We start from the raw sequence: 17,262 nt of genomic DNA, 5'->3' as shown, positions 1-17,262 counted from the left end.
GTGCCCTCTTTGGGATTAGATCAGTTACACGACGCCAGCCAGTAGGCGAAATCATATTGTTTGACACAAAGCTGTAGTGACTTTGTAATGAAGTCTAGTTGCATATTTATCATTTCAAAATACTGTACACTCTATAAATATTATATATTATTGATATGATTGAATCTTATGTGATGTTATAAGTGTACATGAAATTTGATATTACATTACAATGCTTTGATACTTTTTCAAATTACGATTATTTAGACGCTTATACAATGTTGTTGCAGTTAACTCATGAATAACTTTTTTTGTGACACAGGTTTCACTCTCTCAACAACGCTTTTGTGCTGCTATAGAGTTTGAATACAGCTATTAATAATTCATGCGAAAATGGTTTTTGTTGTATTTACATAAGGATGAAAGTGGCAGGTACAATTTTGACATTTGACAGTCTCGGACTACGTGCGCAATGGTACCGTCGTTTGGGTAGCAGGAATGCCCCCCTCTGTTGATTAAAATTTGAAACATTATTATATGCTTCTATCTAAACAAGGTCAACAGTTTTCATCAACTCTACAACGAAAATAATGAAGAATCAGTGTATATTATGCCTTTATCTTTAAAGAAAGTGCTTTTTGTCCGTCATTATCTAAGATACATGCGCGAGTGTTCGCTAAAATGATCTGTACTTTGTTTTTCGCAATCACATCGTTACATGAACATGGATGACCTAAAATGCGAATACGTGAAGAAGAAAAGATGCTTTGGACTGTCACAAGTAACGTTATCAACGGCAATTATAATGTCCTGTGTATCGACTATCATCAATCGAAAACATATCTTCGCATAACGATCGTTGAATTTTCGATGTACAAAAGTGAAAATGTGATGTGTCAAACTGATTGTTTACGTCGCGGCGCACAGGTGAGCGTGAGCGGTTTGTAGTAGTGGCACGCAAGGCGGCGAGGCTGCCGCGGCCAGGGGCCAGGTGCGCGGGCATGGCGGGTCGGGAGAGCCCCGCCAACGGCGGGTACGAGACAGCGGAGCCCGCGCTCCGCGTACGCAAGGACCTGTTCCCGGAAGTGCGCCTGCCCAAGCCGGGTGACGTCGCCGCCGACGTGGACGCTGACGCGGACGACTCGCAGCAGGATCTGCTTGAGGAGAGTATCTCGTGCGTCAATCTCGAGACAGACTTTGAGAAGAGCATTGATGACATCGCCAACCAAAAGCTGCAGGGCAATGGCGCCTTGTCGCCCTCAGAGCGTCGGCACCCGCGCCCGCGGCATCGCAAACACAAACAGCACTCTAGGCACAACTCCCACTCCCATGGAGAGCAGTCACCTCCTAATGGCTGCCTCCCGCAAAAGAAGAAAAAGAAGAAGTCTCGCCACAACCATTCACCGACCAATGCGGTGACATTACATGTGAAAGGTGGAAAAAACTTGAACTTAGTGAGTAGTAGTGAGTGTCAGGTAGAGCAGGATGCTGAGGAGGACAGTTCGGAGGATGAAGTGCTCAAATTTAGTGTGAAGTTACCTTTAATTAATGTAGTGCGGCAGAGTGGCAAGCCATACAGTCATGAACTTAGTCAATTATCAACAAAAAAGAGCAAATCCAAGGACTCTGTGAAGGAAAGAAGGACTCATGCTGTGACACCATGTAGTGGAAAGCCCAGATCTATGTTAGATATTTGTAGTTCCAAAAGCAAGAAGAAATCTAAGAAATCGGATAGTGGCCCCACATATCACAGTCAGATTGTGGACACAAATACTATTAAAATAAAAATTAGAAGAACTAGTGTTCATGAAACGGTAAGTTTTAATTTTTAAACTTAATGTATAGTCCAAGTAAACTCCTTATCTATCCATTTTAGTCTTACAATAGTTACAAAACTGTAGGAATGCAAGTTTTGCTTTTACTCATCCTGTCATTACTATTGTTTTAGTTATATGATAGCTGTTACAGCTAGAGAGCATTTAATATTCACTATATGTAATTGTAACTAATTTAAACTCTGAAATGAAAATATTAGAATAAAAATACTGAATTTTCAGCTTTCATAAGACTGAAAATGTTTGTTTCAAAACCACAATTTGTTTTCTGTATTAATGAACATAAATAGTGTGTATTATTCTAGTTCTTTTTTTGGATATTGGGAGTAGGTATTAATAAAGTACCTTGGCCATTTTAAAATGCCAGCCATGCTAAAAGGCCAAAGTAAAATGGCTTTTGGTCCTAGCTTATTTACCTATTGCACTTATTCCATCTTTTACCTTAGTTAAATTAAAATAATTATATGAAAGTTAACATAATCCTAGACTAGAACAGTTGACATGATTTTCATATTTCTGCAAAAGTAACCCTCCAATTTCACTTATCTTGCTACTCTCCTCAACATTTCTCCAGTAATAACTCTAATCTCATAATTTCCCTAATACCTTTATATCTTACGAACACTTTTCTTTGTGGTTTCTCATTATGTGTTTAGTGCCATTAAGGTTTAATCATAGGTATTCTAAAATTATTATTTCTTCTTTTCCTAGTGATCTATTGATATTATTTGATTATTGTATTCCATTAAATGTTGTTAGGGCATCTACATCACTGCACAGATATTCATAGGTGTATATGAACTTTGTATTCACAACCCACATTTTTCCCTCTCATCAATGAGACCCAGTGTTCAGCAGTGGTATATATGGAAGATGGTGATATGATTAGGTTGTAAATAGAAGTGGGTCTCTTCAAAGCAACATAATTGTTCAGGTATGTCAAAGCTAGTTTGTGATTTGACTTAATTATTATTCTAATTGCCAATCACTACTCTTTAAACTCTATCTAAATTGATTAAATAAATAAAATAATAAGATAAAGTCATTTTAATTGTATGTTTACAGGTGCCGCCGACCCCGACGTCGATAGCCGACATTGGACAGAGGAAGTCTAAGAAAAAGCGCGCGGCGTCGCCGGTGGGCAGCGTGAGCTCGGGCGAGGAGTATGACCCTGCGCGCCCCGATACCGCCGCCGCCATGAGCGTCGCCGCGCCCAAGCCGCGACACCCGCCAACCAAAACGAGGAAATCCAACTCTAAAAGTAAGCCGATTTTACTTTATATTTGGAGCGGCTAGTGTGATTGATAAAACTTTCTCAGAGCATTCCAGAAACCCCAGCGCTATCAACAAAAAATGTTTACAAGTCAATTATCTAGTAGCCAACTAAAAATAGTTAAGATACTAGCACTCTTGCGTTGTTCAGAGTGTCCAAAAACTTTTTGTACTACTCATTTTCTGCCAGGAAGGGTAATCCAAGAAGGGCCATAAGTCTCGGCACTAAAGTCTGTATACTTCTAATGAGTACTTATTCTGGCATGGTTGTTGTGATTTTTTTTTGTTTTTATTCAAACCTAAGTTTTGAGGAGAACTCTTTAACTTTTACTATTAAATTCAGTGTGTCTAATTAATACATTCGTCACCTTTTACTTTCACTAAAGAGTAATTAATTGGGAAAGAGGTGTAAAGTCTACCTTCTTCAGTATAAGTACCACAATTTATTAGTCTATCTAGATGACGCTATAGGGCGCCATATGTTTTTCTGGTACCTAACTGATAACCGATTGTTAATCGTCAACTTTTGACAACCAGTGTTACCGCATAATGTACGGAGCCCAACAGCGCCATCTATATACTAGTTGTCAAATACGAAGTACAAACTTTATTTTAAACTTTATATTTGCTTTCACTAGCAATATCAAGCCATGTCAAGAGATAAGTCCACGTTTTTGAGTGATAAGTTGATAACTTGATAAGTGTATGAGAAAGTGTTACTATTGCCTTAGGATTTTATTTTCAATATATAAGTAATTGCCAAATCTAGACAATTTATTAAAGGGAGAATTTGTAATATTGGTCACTTTTTAGGGTTCCGTACCTCAAAAGAAAAAAAAACGAAAACCTTATAGGGTGACTTTGTTGTCTGTCCGTCTGTCAGTTAAGACCCTTTATCTCGGGATCATGTGGAGGTACTGAGTTGAAATTATAACCATATATTCAGGTCTTCAGTGCCTCGCGGGCAAATAATACGGGTCAGTGACAAAAACCCTTATATTTTGCAAATTAATAGTGGTATGTGCAGGAAACTGTGTATTATAGAGACTTTAATATCGAATTGATTTGAACCTTCAATGTTCTACAAGAAATCTGGAAATAGTTTTATTTAATTTGGTATTAAATTCAAATCGAGCTTATTTCACTTATGCTTGTTTTCAATCTGTCAAAGCAAAATGTTAAATGGCAGTTATTGCTGTCTTTGATGGTCAATATTGAATTACTCTCATGTCGCTAACACTAGATGAATCACTTTGTTACAAGAAGGCAGAAGTCAGAGATATACAGCAAGAAGAACAGGCGTGTCCTAGAAACTGGCAGGAACCTTCGAAGACCAGGAACTGGTAGACCGAGATGACATCAGCGAGTGGACTGTAAGGCGGCAGCTTCGTGAAGCTAATTTGATCCCACATAGACCGGCAAATGGCCCAAAACTTGACAGAGGACATCGAACAGTAAGAAAACTTTACATATGCGAACACAGGCGATGGGGTGACGAAGAATGGGCAAGAATTATGTTTTCTGACGAATCCAGATTTATGCTCTATGCACATGACGGGCGGCGAAGAGTATACAGACGGCCAGGTGAACGTTTTATTCCAGCGTGTTTTGAAGAAATAGTTGCCTTCGGCGGTGGGTCTGTTATGTTTTGGGCTGGAATCTCTTCAGAGGGTCGCACGGAATTAGTTTTGATAGAAAATGGAACGTTAACAAGTGCCAGATATGTGGAAGAGATACTTAATGAGCATGTCGGCCCATATTTAATTAATATGGATGAAAACTCCATGTTCATGCTCAGATTGTAGAAGATTATTTTGAATAGTTTGCATCAACACTATGAACTGGCCCTCGAGGAGCCCGGACCTAAATCCGATTGAGCACGTATGGGACGAGCTCGGGAGGCGTGTAAGAAATCGAAACCCCGCCTCAGCTACACTTAGAGACCTGAAACAGGCGTTAATGGAAGAATGGGCTAATATCCCGCAAGAAAGCATAAGAAACTTAATAAACAGTATGCCCAATCGTTTAGAAGCTATAAGAAGAGCCCGAGGAGGCAATATGAAGTATTAATATGTATGTATATGTATGTATGTATGTATGTATGTATGTATGTATGTATGTATATACTTTATTGTACAGTCAGCGTCAAATACTTTGTAGCAGTCAAAGTGGCCAAATAGTTCGGTACACCATACTAAATATATGGTGTACCGAACTATTTGGCCACTTTGGTTGCTACAAAGTATTTGACGCTGACTGTACATAGAAATAAAACACGAAAAACACAGTTACAGAGTAAATTAAATACAACAAAGGCGAACTTATCCCTGTATGGGATCTCTTCCAGTTAACCTTTGAGGAAATGAATATGTTTTTTTTTGTTTTGTGTGTGAGGTACCACTGTTGATTTTTTACCTATAATGAATTGATATCGTGTTTACTATGTAATTTAAATAAACAAGTGAATATCATTACTAACTTTTGATGTTGTTTTATTAACTATGAGTTTATCTATAATATACAATTTAATTCATGCTCCCAGCTTTATTAATTTAGGAGATATTCTAGTTTTGCGTACTGACCCGTATTAATTGCCCGTGAGTGTATTTCGACACTCAAGGAATCAAAATTTATAGGGTAGTTTTCATAGACCTAGAACTGTGAAATTTGGCAAGTCTTATCCTACAAGTGCAGGGAAAAACCACAATTCTTTAAATTTGTAAAACATAAATAAGTTACGGAACCCTCACCGGGCCAGACTCGCACTTGTCCGGTTTTTTATAATTTTCTACCAACAGTTGCTTTCTACCTCAAAACGAAATCGCTTTGAATGATTTAAGGGAACATACTCGTAAACGCATAATTATGAATTGCAACTGGATCTGTGCCTTATACTGTTGCCTATCATTCTAATTATAACTGTCTGCTTTTTTAAACTATAAAATAATACGCTACGCCATACTTTTTTAATGCTAATTCCTATGGACATGACTTCATAGTAAAAAAATCAGGCTATAGGCCGGTTTAATGTGAAGCTGGTGATATGGCTCTTGTGAGTCGGCCTAATAAAAGTGTATATTGGCTTGACAAAAAAAAACTGCTCATTTCACTTTTTTTAAAGATATCCTAAAATATTCATGTATTAGATTCTTCGTTTCTGTAATCTTGATTCAAGATGTATAGAAAGGTATAAAAAGATTTAGTCATTATTTTCTTGTCTAAGACAAAAGAGCTCGTAATTCTAAGTAGAAATAACATATTAACAAATTTCAAATTAACATAATTCCTCAATTCGAATAACATCCAAAATCAGATGAGTAATGCACTACATTGTTATGGTATTTATGAATGTGCAGTGATTACTGGTTTATAATAAATGCAGAATGTTATTATTTGTTAAGTGAGAAGCTTTCGAATGGTTTCCTGTAGTTTGTTTATCATTATTGTCATACTGATGTGCGAACTTATTGCCATTAAGCGTTATTTGACATTCCACTCCAGTTACATTTCCTGAAAACTGAGAACATGTATCGAAATAGAAACCTTTCTCTTACATATATTGTAGAGTTCCTGCGGCATTATGCTAATTGGTATCCAGTCAAAAAAGCAATCTATAAGATTAATTTTGGGTTTCACTCGGAGCCAAAGTTTGTTTAATCCTCGGATCTTGAAACCCTCGCAACGCTCAAGATGCCACTTCTCGAACCACTCGCTACGCTCGTGGTTCAATTTTGCACTCTTTCGCTTGCTCGGGTATCAATATTAACACGAGCTGTTAAACAACAACTTTGCCCCCTTTTAATCAAATAACTATTACAGCGCTTAAGGAGATGTGACTGTTGAACAGTTGAACATTACTGATAATTTTATAATTAACTGATTCTTCACATTTTCACGAGTCAAAAGTCTTTTTATACCACAGTAAAAGTTAACCATACGTAGAACTTAAGTGTAGGTATATTTTGCGTCTGCATGTGCGAATGTTTTATTTTAGTCGTTGCAACAGGTATTTGTGCTTATTGCTGAGCGATCGTAATAAAATAATTTAAAATAATAAAGGGAATGGGACAGTTATCAAAATGAATTGTTTTACTGAACTATAAGGGCTGATACAGACGCCAACTGCAACGTCGGCGTGCAGTTCCCATACTAGTTGCAGTCCGTCTGTACCGGCTCTAATAGCAGCAAGGGACAGGCATAGCATAAAGGCAGTTTTATTTAATGTTGGGCTTTCAGTTATTTTGAACAAGTTTACAGTTTAGTTTCTGCATAGCTCTTATTTTGTCCTGTTAAAAGATCTTGCATAAGGATTACAAAAATCTTAAAGCACAGCACAAGAACACATATTTTTTTAATGAATAAAATACTTATTTGTGTGTAAAGTCTAAGACAAACGTGCTTCGTTCCATTATACAGTAACTCTGGCTGTCAAGTTGTCGTAAAATATAAATAAATATGGCGTTGTACAGCTCGATCATCTTTAGGTGTCAAACTTTAGTCGGGATCAATGAATCTTTAGTCGAATTTAACCCATTTTGATGAGATAAGTAAGTCAGTTGTTTCGTTCTTACATCCTAATTACGCTAAATTTGAACAGAATACCAAAGTCCTTTCTTAAGACATTCACTGCCGGTAACCCACCTGGTGGGCGCTCGTGAACTTTGTTCAGATGCCGGGTTGTTTTGTACGCAGATATAGACCACCGGTTTCTGGGGTAGTGCGCCGTTTTTTGTCTGGCAGTGAATGTGTTAATGCAAAAATGGCTCTTTATAAATTATTACTGTCCACATACGAGAATGTATAGTTGTCTATTTCATAATACACTTGTCTTAAGGATGAAGCTTGTTGACATGGCATTGCATGTTTAAGTCGTAGAATTTTTTGCATATTACGTTTTTTTACAAAGTGAACTTTCTATTCTCTCTTTAACATCTATATCATGAATTGATTATCCCAGCGATAAATGTTGCTCCGCGAAATTTAACTAACACTATGGCGAGTATGAATTATACTCGATATTTGAAGGCAAAGCGAAGGCGAATTGTAAGGCGTATAATACGCTGTTTAAATTATGCTGGGCGACTTTCAGGCCTAAGGCCCAATTTATACATTAATTACTGTTAAGTGCGAGTTTAAACAATTGCTACTAAACGCAAGTAGCAAATATATGAACTCGCACTTAATACTAATCAATGTGTACATCAGGCCTAATGCTAAGTGAACTTAAAGTGTTATTTAATTGATTGAGTTTGTTTAGACTCAATTTACCTGTAGTTTAATCTAGTAGTAATAGTTACTGTTACTACTACGGGCTCTGAAATACCGATTTGTACAGTGTAACACCTTTGTATGTATGTGTATCTCTCTGTCTGTGGCATAGTCAGTCCCAAACATATAAAATGATTTTAAAGGTGTGTGTGTGTGTGTGTTTTTTTACTTATATCTATGTTTTTTCTAACTTAATAAATACACAACACACACCCTAGTACAATCACACTACTTACTACAGTACACAAATGCAATCTAAGTAGTATATCATCAGTGATACAGTGAATTGACTTTGTGAACCTTAATGCAGTTAGTTAAGGTTTCCCTATGGTCTGTTCCTACTTTACTATTTGCTAAAGCTTATTTTATATTATAGGTAAAACCGAAAAGACTGACAAAAGTAGGGTTAGCGGTTCGAGCAGCAAAGAAAGCGGACCCCAGAGCGGGTGGGCGAGCTCCATGCCAGAAGAAATTCTCGTAAAGATCTTCGATTACATAGTGGCTTCACAGGGGACTTTACCTTCCGTTATCAAGTAAGTCCTTTTTTCTGTAGATTTTCTTTGAGCAACTGACATTTGGAAAACGGTTCAGCCTGATTTATTATGTTACTCTATAAGTTTGCGGGATTATGTTTAATATACGTATAACGGTGTCATATGGAATGCAATCTAGATCTCGCGAGATCTCGAAACTGCGGACCCCGGATTTTATCTCGTTGCAGGAAATCTCGGTTTTTGAAATCTTGGTCGAGATCTCGATTAATATTTTCGAGATCTCGAACGAGATTTTAAAGATTGACTCGATTGAATTATTTTGTTTTTCGGACAGCTTCTATGTGATTATGAAGTCGGCTTTAACTAACGATAAGAGCGCTGAGGCGCGCTACGTGTTGAAGAATCAAGTGGAGCATACTCATCATAATTATTTATATAATTTTTGCTCTTAATTTATTTGTAAGTTGCTGTTCTATTTTACAACTATAACAGCAAGTACCCTAAATTGGTCGTATTTACCAATACTACAATACCAATTATAAGTTATAGTAGTATTATTATATTAGTTGTATTTGGACAAAATATCTCATTATTAATTACTTTGTCAAATCTCGATCTCGTCAAAATTATTTTCGATTTGAATGTCTGACGGTCGAGAGAGAGAGAGAGAGAGAGAGAGTCACACCCAATTTCGATTCAAACTACATCACGAATCTCGTCTCGGTTTGAGATTGCATTCCCTAGATGTCATCCTGGTATATTGCTAGTAAGAGAAATTAAGTATTAATTTCAAACTAACAAAAAAATGTATGTGGGTGTTAATTTTTACACGGTCATATGATTTTATTTATTTATTTATTTAAACTTTATTGCACAATAGAAGAAGAGTACAAATGGCGGACTTAATGCCAGAAGGCATTCTCTACCAGTCAACCATGAGCCAAACCGAAAGATCCTAATTGGTGCAGGGTCAGAATACAGAGTAAAATGATAAAAAAATATATCACAAAATTACCTATATAAAATTATACGTACATAAATAATATGATACATAAATATAAATACATACATATATAAATATATACCCATTGTGAAACATCATGAGGACGACCTTTGAACCTTGTCAAACAGATGCTTGCGCAACATGCGCTTGAAGGAGAATTTGTTCTGGGTTTGTCTCATAGAGAAAGGAAGATCATTCCACAGCCGGATTGCCTGAATGTTGAAAGAATTCGACATGAAACCTGTACGATGTATGATGAATGATTTATCTTTACCAAACATATTATTTAAAGTAGTTATTTTAAGAATTGTTGTTATGACAGTTTTCCTAAAAAAATCATATCAGTTTTGTCTATTGTTATATCTAAATCTAAGGTTTGTAATGTAAGTGCTAAAATTAAAAACTTTCTACTACTAATTATATAAATAACGTAACAAAAATAAAATACACTTAATAAGTACAAATTACCCGGATTTGTACTTACTTGTTCACTAGCGAAAGAGTGGACTGTATGTCGAAAAAAAAGGGCGATAGGGAATGAAATTTAGGGGTCGGTTGAGCAAGAAAGTTGTGTTGCGATAATATTAAATTACTGAATTGAGCTTGAGTGTAAAAAAAACAGTGTAGGGCGAAGTTACCGTTAAGTTGACAGGGCAACAGTTTATTTTTTGAATATTTGAATGTCAACTGTGACATGATGTTGCCACAGTGAATACAGTAAGTATATTATTAAGGCGTAACTGAACAACCGTTAAAACGTTATTTATCACATAACGTGAGCATATAATATAGCTTTAATATCGATCATGCTTGATGTGAGTGTAATTTTTTTTCAGACTGGGTAAAGTGTGCAAGCTGTGGCACGCCGTGAGCCTCCGGCCGGAGCTCTGGAAGCAGGTGGACCTGGCTCAGTACACCAGCGAGAAACACAAAACCGATTACAGACTAGTTTCGCTCCTCGAAAATCGGTTATCTCATTGCCAGAGTCTCAATATCGGTAAATATATTTTTGGCCCGGGCAGCCTGAATCACTTTATTTAAAATATAAATTCATGTATGTCAGTACAGTTTTACTTTGTTACTTTATTCTGAATGGCGTATCATTGAAATGATTGTAATATTTTCCTCATGTTTTAATCAGTTTTATATGTTTTGCATGAGTTTGCCCGTCGTGGATATTTGAATACATCTTGCGATTTATATTTATTTTTCGATTGTTATTGTATGTAATTTACAGGTGAGATTATATTAAACGTTTTAAACATTTGCTGCAGCCCATCCCGGTTCTCTTTTAAATTTGAGAGATTCCTTAAAGCATATTATAAAACTGTACCGAAGATGAACAATTCGTATAACTCATATTTTATTTGATTTTTGAGTAATAAACCACTAGACTGAATTATCTATGAATCGTTTGTCATACAGACGTAAAAAGAGATAAAACATAATTTAACTAATTCAGGTTCGTAAAGGCTTATGAATAAGGGGGAAGTCCATACACGGACCTTTAGCTTGCGAAAAAGCCGCACGGTACGCATGACCTAACGATAATTCTTCTTATTTTTCTCGAGTTAGGATAATGAAGTCCAAGAAAATAAATCTTTAAGGTTTAGATAGATGTTGCGGTAACTCGCACGCGAGCTTAATTTAGTTACATTGAATACTGAGGTACACAACCAATTCAACTGATTGATTAAATACCACAACGTAATAGAACTCGCATGCGAGTACTTGTACCGTCTCGGCCGTTAGCTGCACTACATATGAATGTAACTTGCAGCCCAGTGGAAGGTGTGCAACGTGTCTTGGGTGCTGGCGTGCCTGATAGAGTACTGCCCGAACCTGGCCGAGCTCAGCGTGGCGGGCTGGAGCCGCCTCACGCCGGAGCAGCTGTACGACCTCGCGCAAGGGCTGCCCAAGCTTCAGCGGTTGGATCTCTCACTGACGGTATGTACGAAGATTCCTAGAAATCCCGAGTTAGGCTGTTGTCATTCTCGCTATTGTTTGTGTGATTTGGATTGGTTGGTTTTTGTCTGGCTTGGCAGCTTTAGTAACTCTCCAAAACGGAAACTTCATAATCAAGCTTCCATTATAGGTAACATTATTGTACCTTAAACTTAAACCTTGTACCTTTAATTTAAATTTGTAAGTATATTTTGAATCAGTTCACAGTTCAAGGTTTGTGTAATTTGAGCTGATTTTACATAATTTTGCCTGCATTTTCGTTACCTAACAATACTTATACATTCAGAAAACGAATACATTTCTTCATAAATTATTTTCGAACAAGGCAAGGTCTTAAGCGCACGCATTCAAAACAATGAATTTTTATTTGAGCTCATGATTTTGTAACGCTATTTCTGCGTCAATATTATAATTTGCCGCCCACTTATCTTGCATTTCGTTATTCTGCAGTCTGACTACAAGTTCTGACTCAAATAGAGGGTTATGGAAAGCGTCAAAACTGTCGTATAATAATCTGGACTGTATTTAATAAACACTAATACAACAACAGATATGCAAGTTGCGGAAATTTCCTAATTTTAATAACATTTCACAGGAAACAAAGGAAACTTTCATTTTAGAAATGGAAAATTTTATTCCCTTATATTACTTATATATATGAGAAGATTCCGAAATTTTTCCATGTGAAAATTTTGCAATTTCGGAAACTTTCCCACGGCACATAACAAATATGTTAAGCTGCAAAATTGTAGTATTCCTGGCTTTTTTGGTTAACTCGGTTGGTTTCTTAGCTCCAATGAATTGTGTGGTGGTAAAATAAGAAAAAACATTTTTAGCTTTTTTGATGGCATTTGTAAAGCTCAGGTAATAGAGAGGATATGAGTGAAATATCTGAATGCCACTGAAATTGATTTTTCAAAATAATATATGAAGGTTGTAATGTTGGTTTGTAGTCGGAGACGGGCGGGTCGAGCACATGTCTCTCGGCGGGGTCGATGGCGCGCCTGGCCGCCAACTTCGGCGAGCGCTTCACACACCTCACGCTGGCCAACAACAAGTTCACGGCGCTGCCTCAGATACTCTCCTCTATCGCGGTACGTGGAACTATCAAATAACCGAGGATACAATTCATAAAATGGCAATTTTTTACTTTTTTTGCATAGGCCTGTTTGATCGATTATGTCAGATCGTATGACAGTGCTCATTTTAATACTTGGCAGGTTGAAATGCTTAACCGTTTCTTATATAAGAACATTACATTATAGTGTAACGAATTCCGTAAAATAATAAATGTATTGGTTTACAGGCGCACTGTCCGAATCTAGAGGTGTTGGATATCTCGGGCGCAAGAGCTACGTCGCACCCGGCGGCAGTGCCTCTGGAGGCGTTGCAAAAGGGCTGCCCCAAGCTGAGGGTATTTAGGGCCGCGAACTCGCAGCTAGTACTGGCCTCTGCTACGACGTCGCAACAGGTGTGTAGTCAGCTGACGACGAGGATGATGTAGCATCTATAGAGGTATTGGGGGTCTTGGTCGCAAGATCTACGTCGTACCCGCACCCAAGTGCAGAGCGGCAGTGGCTCTGGAGTGTTGCAGAAGGGTTACCCCAAGCTGAGGGTATTCAGGGCCACGAACTCTCAGCTCGTATCGGTTTCGGCTACCACATCTAAACAGGTGGGGCAGAACGACGGGTCGGCCCTATTACGACTAAACAGCTTATTTTATTTGATATCTCTCTTTTCTTCCTCGCGTTGTCCCGGCATTTTGCCACGGCTCATGGAAGCCTGGGGTCCGCTTGACAACTAATCCCAAGATTTGGCGTAGGCACTAGTGTTTATGAAAGCGACTACCATCTGACCTTCCAACCCAGAGGGTAAACTAGGCCTTGTTGGGATTAGTTTCCTCACGGTGTTTTCCTTTACCGAAAAGCGACTGGTAAATATCAAATGATATTTCTTACATAAGTTCCGAAAAACTCATTGGTACGAGCCAGGGTTTGAACCCGCGACCTCCGGATTGTAAGTCACACGCCCTTGCCGCTAGGCCACCAGCGCTTCTTCACTTATTTTATTTGATATTTTCTATCTAAACGCTCTTTTTCCGTAACAGGGCAGTGGTATGATGTATCAAAGAGGTGTTGGAAATGTTAAAAGCATCCCACGTCGCATAAGTACCATAAAGTTGGGTATGGCAGAAGAAACATCAGAGTCAAGTGAATGCAGTGGAAATGAGAGCGTTGAGAAGTGTGTGTGGTGTAAAATTACAAGATAGAATTAGGAACAGTGTGATAAGGGAAAAGTGTGGACTGAACGAAGATGTAGTGACAAAAATTGAGAAAGGTATGTTGAGATGGTTTGGACACGTGGAAAGAATGAGTGAAAGAAGGTTAACAAAGAGAGTGTATAAGGGAGAAGTAGAAGAGGGAGCTGGAAGGGGTAGACCTCGGCGGACTTTCTCTGATCAAATCGGGGAAATCCTGAAGAAAGGCCAGGTCAAGAGCACCCTAAACCGACGAGCGTGTATGAGGAATGTCATGAAAGTGAAGGAAGCGAAAGAGGTATGTCAGGATCGTAGCAAGTGGAAATCCGTGGTCTCCGTCTACCCCTTCGGGAAATAGGCGTGATTGTATGTATGTATGTACCAGTACACATGTAACGTCACGCATTGCAGAAGGGTTGCTCTTAGTATTTTGGTCCCACTTTTCTTTTGAACTCATGTTTTTGGACACCCACAGTTAGTGACTCGAGTGAGTAAGAACTGAATATTTTAGTTAGAATAAAAACTCATTTTTTCTAAATAATACAAACACGTATCAAAAGTCATATGTATTGTTCAACAAGATGGAGTGTGTCGGCTGGACGTTGCTGGAGGAGCTGTCGATCGCGGCGGAGGCGGCGACGGAGCGCGTGGGCGTGGGCGAGTACCGGCTCGGCGACGAGGCGCTGGCGCGGCTGGTGCGCGCCGCCACGCGCCTGCGGCTGCTCGACCTGCGCGGCCTGCACCGCCTGTCCGACTCGGGGCTGGTGCGCGTGCCGGCATGGGACCTGCAACACCTGTTCCTGGGTGGTGAGTACAAACTGACTAAACGGACTCTGTCACTTAGTTATATTGGGCATTTTGCCTATTCTGCGTAAATAACGAGGTAGCGCTACTCTTACCAACCCAGCTCTTCCACGAAACCTAGCAATGTTTTCGGATTGTCTAGGAAAATATGTTGTTTGTTTCCTCTGTTTCTTTGTACTCTCTGCACATGGGGCTATCAGTTTAGGTGTCTTCATTCTCATTTTGATGAGCTTGTAGTTCAGTCCCGGTAGAATTACTTTGGTCTGCCAGATACATGTGTCCAGTTCTTCCCAATTGATTTCGTGTAATTGTATATAAACAAATGCAAACGTATGCGAGCAAACAGAGTGAGAACTTACGGCGCCACTTTTTGAAATTTAACACATATCAGTGAAAGAATAAGGATCAAAGTAAAATGGCGTTCTAAAAGTTTTAATCGTGTGTCGAAAAATGGCAGTAATTTAAGTGGCTTAATTTTTTTTCTTTGACAATACACCTCTATTTCAAAATCTATTAGTTTTTTTTTGCAGTAAAATAATGTGAAAGTGTGCGGATAATAAATATTGGTGACATTTTGCTGCGTGATATTTTTTTTGTTTTTCTTCATTTGTTGTTTAAAGTGCATTATTGATAACGTATTATGCAGTAAAATAATGTGAAAGTGTGCAGATAATAAAGAATTAATCTCAAAACACATTTAACTACCATTCTGGCATCAACGCCGGGTAGCCTATGCGGGTCCTTGTAAAATCTAACTATCACCTTATTAAGAGCTCATAATTAACCCAACGACCGAACAACGTCGTGCTCTACGAGCATTCGGTATTTCTACCTCTCATCCAAGCCATAATTTACCGTTTTATACCGTACACTGGCTGAAGGTTATTTATTAATCACGCGTATCACGCTTTGGTCGAATCGAAAATTAGGTACAGCATAAAATTCTGGGGTAACAGTTACCTGTACAACATGCAGTCTGCTTTCGTAGCCCAGAAGAGAGCGATCAGAACAATAGCCAGAATACCTCAGATAACATCGTGTAAAACTTATTTTAATAAGTTTGAAGTTCTCACAGTACCTAGTCTCTACATTCTTGTGATTCTTAGCGACCTTATAAAGTACCTTAACTGTATTGAAACGTTGGAAGAAAGACAAAACGACTGGAAAATAGAAGGAAAGACTTACCACAAACAATAACCACTAAACTGCAAGTGGTCAATCATTCTTAATTTGGCTTACCAGGCAGTTACTCTGTTCAATAGATTGCCATCCGAATGGAAGTCAGTCACTAAATTAAATTTGTTCAAAGAGTGTCCCAAAACCTATTTGTTGAAGAAGTGCTTCTATTCGGTGGATGAGTTTTTGTCAGCTCAGAGTACAATATAGTATTCACAAATTCGTTTTTTTTTCTTTCTGACATAATAGTAATGAATAATGATTAATTAATTTAGAGGAATGGACGTAGACATTGCAGATATTCATTATTTATTATATTCTATTTTTATATTATATGTATTAATTTTATTCGTTAAATTTGTTATTATGCAAGATAATTGTAACCCTTTAAATTTTAATTGTTGTTTATAAAACTGTAATTGTGATATAATGTAAAATTCAAAAGCAATGTATATTGTTCTATGAATAAATGACTATGACTATTCCATAAAATATTAATTCGATCTGCGGTACGTTACTACGTTGGCGAAATCGTCAACAGTATCGATGGAGCCATGTTACTGAAAGATTGATTGATTGAGGTTATCTGATGATGGACACAGGAGATGGCCCTAGGAACTCTGATAAAACAACACAACCTAATTTTGTTTCGGTTTATTAGAATTGTCTCGATGATTACTAGTTGCTATCGCTAGATGAAAGTTTTGACAAAGAACTTATTATTAAGATAATATAAACTCCTCAATCCAGGTTGCAACGTAACTCGCAAGAGCAACTCGTGCCTAGAGCTGATCTGCGAGAAGTGGTCGCACAGCCTGCTCGAGCTCGACCTGTCGTGGGCGTCCGCCGAGCGCGTGCTCGACACGGCCGTGTGCGCGCTGGCCGACGCGCCGCACAGCAAGCTCAGGTATATCTGGAGAGGCGTATACACATATGCGTACACGGGGTTTTTATTGAATTCCGTTAAATTCCGGCTATGGCTAAGTACATTTAAGGAAACTAAATGGCAAGTTAATTTTGCGTATTTTTTTTCTTAAGAAATAATTAAACGCTGCATGTGGCTTTGTTGTATCACTGAAATGATTGAAAACTATGAATGCACTATATCTATGTCATTTCGAACATCGATAGTCTGAGATAGTACTTTTAGTAGCAAATGTTTGAACTCGTACTAAACACTAATCAATATGTAAACAGGCCCTAAAACAA

General features: G+C 38.1%; 1 protein-coding gene across 1 annotated transcript in view; it reads left to right on the top strand.

Moving 5' to 3' along the window:
• Window positions 1–14: 14 nt before the first annotated feature.
• LOC133522209 (uncharacterized) overlaps window positions 15–17,262 on the top strand; it is a 29,951-nt gene continuing 12,703 nt past the window's right edge. Inside the window, exons 1-9 of the mRNA XM_061857451.1 lie at window positions 15–1,793; window positions 2,880–3,075; window positions 8,731–8,887; window positions 10,688–10,848; window positions 11,632–11,798; window positions 12,770–12,910; window positions 13,123–13,287; window positions 14,655–14,880; window positions 16,804–16,960. Coding sequence (XP_061713435.1) covers window positions 981–1,793; window positions 2,880–3,075; window positions 8,731–8,887; window positions 10,688–10,848; window positions 11,632–11,798; window positions 12,770–12,910; window positions 13,123–13,287; window positions 14,655–14,880; window positions 16,804–16,960 — 2,183 coding nt within the window. The 5' untranslated portion in view covers window positions 15–980. The remainder of the gene's footprint in view (window positions 1,794–2,879; window positions 3,076–8,730; window positions 8,888–10,687; window positions 10,849–11,631; window positions 11,799–12,769; window positions 12,911–13,122; window positions 13,288–14,654; window positions 14,881–16,803; window positions 16,961–17,262) is intronic.

The sequence above is a fragment of the Cydia pomonella genome, chromosome 1 (genome assembly GCF_033807575.1).
Source record: "Cydia pomonella isolate Wapato2018A chromosome 1, ilCydPomo1, whole genome shotgun sequence".
NCBI classification, from domain to species: domain Eukaryota; kingdom Metazoa; phylum Arthropoda; class Insecta; order Lepidoptera; family Tortricidae; genus Cydia; species Cydia pomonella.
This window is presented reverse-complemented; position numbering and strand designations above follow the sequence as displayed.